Below are 10,768 nucleotides of genomic sequence, written 5' to 3' on the forward strand. Positions count from 1 at the left end.
TTCTGTAGCAGATATTAGTATTTTGTTGGCCCACTGCAAGCTTTAATTACCCTTCACTTGTCTTTCATAGAGTGCATCAGATTCTTCATATAATCACTGCTTAGTTTATGATACCACATATAAATAATGATTTCTTGCAGTGTTATCTTGCTTGATGACTCTTTAGCAGCAATGTTCTGCCCTCCAGCAGTTTTCATTTGGGTTCAGATTAGACTGTTTCCTGGCCGTGATAAGGATCGGATATTATAGCTGTGCATGAATTTCTTCACAAAAAAAAAAAAAAAAAAAAAAAAAATGATCAAATATCAGTGTTTCAAACAAGTTAAAATTGGCATACTATAAATAGTATTAATTAATTATTTAATGTTGTTATTTGTTGTTTGGTTTTTTTTTTTTAGGAGCATTAGCAACTAAGACCATATTGCTCCGGGAAATACGGTGGTCATTCCCTGACCTTTCCGCATCCTCCGTATTTGGTGGTGACAGGCTCAAACCCCAGTCTAATCAAGAAGCGTGTGCTATGCACTGCTCCTTCCCACCTGGCTACAGAGGCGCCATTTAATGTTGTACTAACCTTATGTGTAGTGTGGCAAGGTGGCAGAGTCATGTCGTAAAACACAATTTTCTCTTTCTTGAAAGAGGTCTCTGATGACAGGCAGAAGAGTCTCTCAAAAGTTTTGTGTAGTAGTTGATATTTAACAGTACCATTTGCAAAATGTATTCTGCCCACTCCTTTGCTATGCATTCCCAAACCATCTGGCACAATGGAAACTTTACTGTTCATTGGTTATAGTCAGGGTGAGGAGCTTTGTTAGTTCTATGCCAAATATAGCATTTAGCATCTGACCCATGGAGGTTAAATTTGGATTCATCAGAGAATATTGAGAATATTACAGATTCCAGTTGTAATTGTCCAATTAGCATGTTTTTTAGTTCAAGTTAGTCATTTTTTCCCTCGTGGATTTTGTCAATGAGTGCTCCTTACATGACTTATGCTTTCAAACCACTTTGTTCGACAGTTTTATCATTTGCATTTACTCCAGTATGTTCTCCTTCCTACATGGATTTTAGGTCTGTGGAACTTGCATGATGATCACAGAGACATAGATGTTTCAAACTCTATCCTGTGCTGCAGTACATTTTTCTTTCAGCCTGGTTATAGATTTTCTTTTGACATCTCTTGTCTCACATTCCTTTTTAAGTAACCTTGACTCAGTAGACTGGTTACAGCCAACTTTTGCAGTCATGTCAACTAGAAAAGCCTCCCTATCAAGAACATAATTATGCTTTTCTTCCTTGGAGTTAACTCAGTGCATGTCATACTGCTGTTGAATACAAAGTGAAGACAAAGACAGACTGCAGCAGGTGGATGCTTTTATAAACAAGATGATGTAATCCCACTCTAATATTACAGAACGATGACATGATATAACACTAGTTTTACAGAATGATGTAATAGTGTCTTGAGATGATATAATTTTACCTATATAGGGAGTTAAGTAAATAATAATCTTTAAGAGGGTGATGCAACCTATGTGGCCACTGCTGTGTGTGTGTGTGTATATATACACACGGTGGAAAGAATGAAAGGGATTCATTGAATGCCAATTTATTTAACAGTATACAGTTATCTGATTAATCCTGTAAAATTTATAAATTTGTGGGATCATTACCATTTTCTGTCAATGATATAGAGGAATTTTCTCAGCAGGGATTAGGAGGTATTTATTCCATTGTATAAGACAAGAGTTCAGCCACATCTTGAGTACTTCATAGAGGTCTGGAAGTCAAGGACAAAAGGATACTTTTACCATGAAAGGCCTTACTACTCTCTCCATGAAAGATTATTCAGTTCTGTAAATTGCAATGTTTGGAAACTAAGCACCTGCAAGGGGACTTGATTGAAGTGTTTGAGGCTTTAATGGATTGATTAAACCAAATGTTGATGGCATTATTACTCTTTATCAGACAACACACACAGGGGGACATAAACTTAAATTGAAAAGCTTTCAACCAGAGAGTAATTTATTGTTGGAACAAACTACCATCTGGTGTTGTGGAGGTGAGTAGTTTGAATAAATTATAAATTTAAGGAAGAATTGGGCAAATTATTAAAGGGATGGATGGATGGATGAGGTAAGTAGTTTTTTTTTTTTTTTTTTGGCTGATATTGCATAGATTTGCCTCCTCACATCATTTGCCACTACTGATACTATTTCTTATTCTGTTGAAATATCTCTGCATTTTTCTTTCTGTTTTATGATGCTAATTTATAAATATATATTGGTGCTTTCTTATTTCAGGCTATGTGTGGCTTTGTAGAAATCGTACAGATCCAGATAATCCACAAGATCTAGTTATTGTTTCAACAGCAAATCAGGATTTGCCACTCAGTGATGGCTTGTGGCCAGTCCTTGGAATTGACATATGGGAACATGCTTATTATCTTAAGCATCGTAATCACAGACCAAAATATGTTCATGATTGGTGGTTCCTGGTTGATTGGCATGCTGTTAATCAAATAGATGAATGGTGGATGGGTTTGAAGCTTCATGATGAGCTTTGACCCTGGGATTTTGTTATCCTTCTAATTTATTTTTTGTCTTAAAATCCTATTTTGTTGTCAGAATGAAGCTATGGATAAATAGTAATTATTTTTTAAAACCAAGTTATATAGTTACTTTTAATTCCATTGCTTTGTTTTAACAAAATTGACAGTTTTAGCATTGTTAAATGAATACTTCACAATAGTTAAATTACCTATGTTTCTTTTCTCAGATTTTTTAATTGCTATAAATTCAAAAAGTGCGTGAAGAGAATGCATGTTTTATTGGTATTTGTTTCTTTTTAATCCTTCTTAAGGAAATTACTTATTTTTATCAATGTTTTTTCCCAGATTCCAGAAGAGTACTTAATATATATATATATATATATATATATATATATATATATATATATATATATTGTAGTGTTTATTATATATTTATTATTTTATTTATATTTATTATTATTGGCACCATGCAGAGTAGGTCATAGAAATGGATTACATTTCGGAATTCATTGTCCTTATTACAATTGAAGGTATACAAAGGAAAGAGAAACCATTTAGTGGTACAGCTTCAATCTTTTTTTAAAGACAGATGTGTTTAAAATGTTTTCAATATTTGTTTTCTTAAGTTTCCTAAAATGGAGATCAGTGTTTTCAGTGATCTTTTCCTTTTTCTAATATTTTTTGTGGTATACCATTATTCTTTTAAATAACAGCCTAGTCGTGATCTATAAGTGAGAGCAACATCCTTGAAAATACCTTGTTCTTCAAATAGTTCTACAAGAAGTAGTCACATGATGGCAAATCAGTGAGTGGATGCCTACATTGCTGTCCAAATATTTACTAGAGATCGGTATAACAAAAATTCTGTTCTTGTGTGAACTGGTAGCTGCCGAATTAATTGGTGTATATAATTGATTCAGCATTCAGCAGCTACCAATTCACACAAATTTCTACCAGTTTGCACTAAAATTAGAAGTGTATGCATGTATATATATAAATTATTATTTATATATATGCACTTTATTTTATGTTTCATGTGCTATAAAGGAATAAACTATTAATTTTCAAATTGGAGTTTTCAATTGTCAGATTGGTGCTTTAGTGAGTGGCATTAATGCTATTGTAATAATTATCAATTAAACATTATATTACATTGTTCTACTTGGGGCATTACCCTGTTTATATTTGGATCCATTTTTGCTAGTGTATTTATAACTTGGATGTCATTAAGGCCTAATGGTGCTAACTAGCAATTTGGTGTGCTAGCAGTAGCTGGTTTGCCTACTTTTCATTATTAATGTTAAATCATAATTTCACTAGCTAAATACTGAATTTGAATTTGTATGATCTTATAGCTACAGAACCACGTAGGGAGGAAATGGAAAAATTACATCGATCCACTTGGCCATCTCTCTGCTACTACGTCAGGAGACTGAATGGACAGATAGCCATACAAAATGAATGTCTCATGCATACCCATTTCTGTAGTCCCAATAATAGTTTTACTATTATTAATTACCTGTTTTCAATTCTGGTATATCCCATTTAATTTTGATAATATGGGACTGAAAGTTAAATTTACTTTGTTTGGTACTTGTAGCAGACTGGGATTGGAACCCAATGCCCAATGGATATGCATCAGCTTAAAATACTACAATATTTACCTGAAATATATATACCCACACACTTCTAATTTTAGTGCAAACTTGTACACAGGTATTGTAAATATGATACATTTTGTGTGTGTGTGTGTGTGTTTCTGCACCAAACAAATTACAATAATTCAATAGTAGGTGAAACTTTCAAGGCATGTAATAATGTCTAGATCTCAAGGCATATTGCACCATGTAATAATACAGTAGTAGAATGTAAATAAAGAAGAACAATTGAGCTAATATTCACAGGAATGCAATCACAATAGCTAGTATACTTTACAGTTATGAAAAAAATGTGGTCGTGCCGGAGTATAAACAGAAAAATTTAAAAATTTAAATTTAAAAGCAAATTGTATTTATTCCATAAGTTCCAAACTTTTATACCTTGCACCCCTTTAATAAATTTTACATTCCCTTCCAAAAGAAGTGAAATAAACATATTTTACATAAAATGTAGCTATGAGTATACATTTTATAAGTTAATGTATACTTCAATACATTAAATCTTGAAAATTGAAATAATATTTGTGAAATTAATGGAATAAAATGATGAAATAAAATTTATGAAATGATGGAAAAAATAAAGCTGGAATAAAACAGCATGTACCTCTCTTCCCCAGGGGGAAGGGTGCACTCCCCATTTTGGTAATCTCTGATTTATACAGTTTGTTTAATTGAAGCTAATCAAGTTTCAATATATATATAAGTATTGATGTACATCAATTTTATTATTGTACACAGCCAACAGAAGCTGTTTGGAGATGTTTGGGCTCATTGACTACTTTTAGTCATAGTGGTCAATGAGCATTTAAGTGGTCATTTGTCTGCACAAATGTGTGTTAATAGGCAATTTGGATGTTGTGCTGGCAGAAAAATCCAAAATAACTCACGGGGAGCCCTGGTCCCTCCAGTTTTGTTAGGCTGATTACAGCCTCACTTAAAAAGCCTTTAAGAATTCCTCCAGTCTCCAATAGGACTTGAATCCAGACTTCTCCAAATTAGTGCCAAGTGGCAAAACTAATATAAAGTCATTGAGGACATAATCAGAAGTACCATAAATACAAAAAGAGAAGCCTTTCCTACACACAGATGGTAAATAATAATGCCTGTGGAATTTTGTAAATCCAGGTACTGGTAGATGTAGGTCAATGTGTGTGTCTGATAAATTCACCTAAATTACTAAAAAAAAATTTTAATAAAGATCTGGTGAGAGTATAGCATCTGCACAAGAAAGTTAAAATGGGAGGAATAGTGAAGCATTAATTTGACTGCTAAAATCCTATTAACAAAATCAAGATGTAAAGATTTTTCGACAATGATAATTTTATAAAAATATTCATTCTGTAAAAATATGATACATATATAATAATAAAAAAAAAAGGCAGAACTGAATCATAGAGTATCTGACTTAGTGAAACCTAAATTAGTGAGGTTTTACTGTAAAAGTTTTGAAAAAAGTTACAAGAAATTAGTACTTTTTCTGGTTATAAATTTTTCCATAAAGTGATAAACAAATATAAAGTTGAAGCATTATGCAAATATCATTAAAGATTAGAATGAAGACCATATCTAAACTCTGCTTTATGAAAAAAAAAAAAAGGAAACATGCCTTCATCTGAATTGTAGGATAAAAAGGGTCTAGAAATTTCTCAGCCAAATGCAGCAAAAACGTTGGTATCTCTGGACCAGAGATGTCCAGCCTACATGCCACTAGTAACTGCAACCCTTGTTAGTGGAAGGACTCCCAGTGGGAAAAAATATTTAACTGATTGAAATTTCAGAAATGAAGCTAAATACATACAGTTTAAATTCCATTTTTATTGTCAAAAAATTATGACCCAGGTTTCAACATGATGAGAACTTAGGGTTTGTATTCACAACTTTTTAGCTTTAATTTAGTACAAGTGGGGTGTTAGTGAGCCCTTCACATCAATTTTGCAAAGACAAATGCTTATTCATTAGCTTATTCATTAAACTATATTAAATTTAAAATTGTTTTAATTTTTTATTACAATTACAAAGTTACAAAAACATTTAGTAGTGCTAGACATGATTCCAGTTGGGAGGAGTATTGATCATGACAGCTGGATCTGTCCTTAGATGACATGCTGCAATAAAAGGTTCACCACCCCTATCCTCTCCTGGACCATCCAGGAGAGGATAGGGGTGGTGGTTTAGCCGAGAATCATTGCTGATGCATACTGCAAGGGGAACTATGTCTATACATTTTGTTTACCAAACTGAAAAGAACAAGCGGGAGTGATAGAGGCCAATTTAGCTTCTCACTCATGTAGAAAGTCATTTATACAGTTGGGATTACTTTCTCTGGGTATTAACTTCTAATATTTATCAGTAAACAATTGGAAAACAACTTCTAGCAACCAAGGTAAATTTTGTTTAGATGTTTAAAAATATAACTCTCCAACATCAGTGTTGATGTTGGAGATTAATCAACTTGCAATAAATTAAAGATGAATTATCAACTGAATATTATAACAGTTAAGAAATAGTATAGCTTAATTAAGCTCTTGACATTTTAACAAAGTGTGCCTTACTATATGAAAGATCTTATTGTTGGAAAAGCTATTCTACACAGTGAAAGTTTTTTCCATTTGGCATTTCTCATATTGTGGAATTAATTTCGCAACCGTGATGGCATGTCTGCATTACCAGGGTACCTGCCCGCCCACTGATGAGTGAGTTAACAAGCTCTGAAATGCGTCTGGGCAGTGGTGCCCACCGAGAATAAATAACAGTAGCCTCCTCTACTAGAGAAGCATTATTTATTTGAAGTAGTGCAATACCTGGTAACTTGTTGTGAAGGTAGCCACAATATGAGATAAAATTTAAATGATGCTGTTACACTACATATGTAGTTAAACTTATGGGTAAACAGTGCTGTATTTACGCTGATATTATATAGTTAATTTCAACCCATAACGTATTATGCCTTGAGCATTTAGTCTTCAAAACAGTGAAAGTGTAAACAGTGCTTTCCAAATACTGTCGGCAGGCCAATTTATATTCACAAGTAGATTGAATTTTTAATTGAGGAATTAGTTATAAGAGAAAAATTCAATCCCATATAAATCGAAATAATTACTTTAATGAAATTTTATTTTTATTTTTATTAAAATTATACTTTCCACATGTTCCTCTAGTTTTCCCTGTGTTTTAATAGAAGTTGCACTTTGTCAATTTATATTTCAAGTTGATTAAATTCAAATTAAACACTTTTTAGTACATGAAACTGTAATTTTAATTTTGTCATCTTGCAATAATATCACATACGTTCTTCTTTGATTTAATTTATATTTCAATATAGTGTTACTTTTGAATTGTCAATGTCCTGAAAGGCTGTTTTAGAGATATATCACTTTTGGATACTCAACCTTAAGCATTTGTCATTATAATGTCAGTATAACTGTAGTTGTGATGGATTAGTGCTTTTGATAGTTTTGTTTGAAATATATTGTAACTTGTTAATATTAATGGCACAGTTTAGTATGCCATATTTTAATTATTTTGATTTGTGTTTTTTATTTGTGACATTTCACACATTAAGCTACTTAATTTTGTGCTTAAAAGCAGTTGAGGGATAGTGTGAATCAGTGGGTAGCTATCCTTATTTTCAATTTTAGACCAATATACTATTTCAGCAGTGTGTTAGTTAAAACCTTTAATATTATGATTAGTTAAAATATTTTAATGAAATTGAAAAATCAGTATATGCATGCGATCTGCATTGCTCAGATATATATATATATATCTGAGCAATGCAGTGTGTGTGTGTGTGTGTGTGTGTGTGTGTACACACACACTCACACACACACAATGTGCTATGTACAATATCTCTATTTCTTAAAGTAGAGATTTAAACACATATCTAAGTACATAAATAAATAGATCTATTTACTGTCATAAACTTGACAATAATCTTAGCATTCTCATCAAGAAAGTGTAAAGTAATTCCTTCTTTTATGTGAAGCAGATTTCATTGTGGACACTTTAATAATAGACTCCACTAATACAATATCAAATATATTTTTTTTATATTTTCCACTATACGATAGAATCCTGGTTAGCCAAAACAGTTCAGACTCAGAGTATTTTGGATAGTTGAGGTTTTTGAATAATCAATTATAAATGCATTATTTACAGTACAAAAGGGAAGCAGAAAAAAACTGAGTGAAAATTATAGCAATTAGCATTTATGATTATGGAGTGTATGTGCTTAAATGGTTTTAAAATTGCTAATGCTTTTCTTCTTGAAAGGCATCATTCTTTTTTCTGTCTGCGGTATTCTGCATTCGATTGATGAAACACATAATTGGTTTGTTTACATTCAATTCTTTGTGCATTTTGGCACATCTAGTAGCAATTTGAAGGGCATTAAATGCTTCATTGGCTATTTTCTCTATGGCGTATAATTATTATAATCATCTCACTTCATTTTCAATTTCTGCCTGACTTGGATTAGTATTTATTAATAGTGAAACTAATTTCCTCATCTTTCAAAGTGTTAAACTAGATCATTATGAAAATAACACAGCCATTGTGCAGTTCATGTTGTGTCTCTAGTTTTGTGCATTGCTAATAAATGTCCAAAGAATTTATTACAGAGCTTATTCAACTGAACAGACAAAATCACTCTTGATTTAATTCCATTGTTTATGGAAAGTTAAAGCAAGGGAAATATATCAGAAATCTAGGAAATGTGAAAGAGGCAAGCAGGCTGAATAGATTTTCCATGCCACATCTATGTAACACCAGCTGATGTGATGCATAAAAATTCTACAGAAAAATATTATTTCCAGTTATTTATGTAATGAATGAATTTTAACCTTCTTTTTAAGTGAAACCAATGGTTGGTATTATATACTGAAGTGATATAGATAAAATTTTCTTTTCTTTGCTTCATTCATAATGCTTTTTATTGGTGGTAACCACTTATAAAATCATAAATATAATATAATTTTATTATATTCATGGGAAAGTTTTGCTTGTTATATATAACAAGCAAAACAAGATAAAATTCAAAAAAAAATTTTGAATAACTGGAATTCTGTATTTTAATTTAATTTGAAGCCTCTTTTTGTTATTCAGTCAGCTGGTCAGTGGTCAACTTGTGGCAATGAGTCACCAAATATCTGTATGCCACAGGTTACCAATTACTGGTGTAAACATGCTGCCTTATGTAAATTAAGATATTGGTTACCTATAATAAAATTTTTAAAATTGCAGTTAATCAGCCATAAATCATGGAAAATATACTCATGCACATGTATATATCCAAATATGAGCTGTAATTAGCATATTAAATTTATTTCTATACATACTTGGTAGCCAGTTTTCTTAAAAACGGTTTGTTCCAATTTTTATTTAAATATCTATAAAGGATCAATAGAAAAAAAATCATTATGTATATTTATACTCTTTAAAAATTCTCATGATCAGGAGGAAGTTTTTTTAGAATTCTACATCCTATTTTGGCTAAATTGCTTGTTTTACATTTCCAAAACAGTATGCTTTGAAAGCATCAAAGAACATTTTGATTATTATTCTCTCATTACTATGGTTAATGTAGATAATTCGGGTTTTTTAACTTAATTTTTTTCCTGCTAATATTAATTAATAAATATTCTTATACCATTAAGATAAAAAAATGTATTAATAATGCTATACATTTAAGAGATTTTTGTCTGCTTAACAAGCACAATTACAAGTCAAAAACTTTACTTTTTGTGAAACATTAACAAGTGAGGTCGTCTTCATGTAATTTAGCTGAGACTTGTTGAACATTTTCTCTTTCTCAACTGCAGAGCCTTCTGCCCATATATCATCCTATAACATTTACATGCAAATAAAGAGACAAATGTAAATTTGCAAATTATGCACAAGTAATGTCCTGCATAAAAAGCAACTTCCTTTTGTTCAACCAAAATTCATCTTTTGAATTTTTGTTCAACCATTCATCCCTTGCATTTGCTGCAAATTCCAAATGTTAGCAAGAGAAATATCTCTTTAAACATAATAGTATATTAAATTAGATGTTGCCAAATTAATTTGTGATATTGTACTGATTTGATCATGTGCCATTACCCCTCTAAAAATTTTTTTCTTTTTTAAATATCATTTGGTGATATTAAAAATAAAAGAATATTTTTTAAAATTCATATGTTAAGGTGAGATTAATGCCTATATTTATTAGAATTAATTTATTCACTTATTTCTTTCCTGGAAAGATTGTTTTAATAAAATATATTATTCCTGTACATAAATGTTAAACATGCTGAATACTTATGCTAGTCACATTCCTCACAGCAGTAATGCATTTTGTAAATACATATATAAAGTTTGTAATTTTATATGTTTATGTTTATAAATATATGATTATATAAAAAAAAGCTGTTTCTATGTAATTAAAATCATTTAATACATTTGTTATGAATAATGTTATTTTTGTATTGTTTTTTTTTCCTTTTATATTTATTTTTTTAGTACATTTTTTTAGTCAGGATTGAAGCAATGCATGAGGCACCTTCCTTCAATTCTAACCTTT

The 10,768-nt window shown here is 31.0% G+C and overlaps 1 protein-coding gene across 1 annotated transcript in view; it reads left to right on the forward strand.

Annotated features, from left to right (window-relative positions):
• Positions 1-2,566, forward strand: part of LOC150075938 (uncharacterized) — a 29,886-nt gene extending 27,320 nt beyond the window's left edge. The window contains exon 4 of the mRNA XM_090387216.1: positions 2,304-2,566. Coding sequence (XP_090243342.1) covers positions 2,304-2,566 — 263 coding nt within the window. The remainder of the gene's footprint in view (positions 1-2,303) is intronic.
• The last annotated feature ends 8,202 nt before the right edge of the window (positions 2,567-10,768 follow it).

This window comes from Mastigoproctus giganteus, chromosome 13 (assembly GCF_048544385.1).
Source record: "Mastigoproctus giganteus isolate SK-2022 chromosome 13, ASM4854438v1, whole genome shotgun sequence".
Classification (NCBI taxonomy): Eukaryota; Metazoa; Arthropoda; class Arachnida; order Uropygi; family Thelyphonidae; genus Mastigoproctus; species Mastigoproctus giganteus.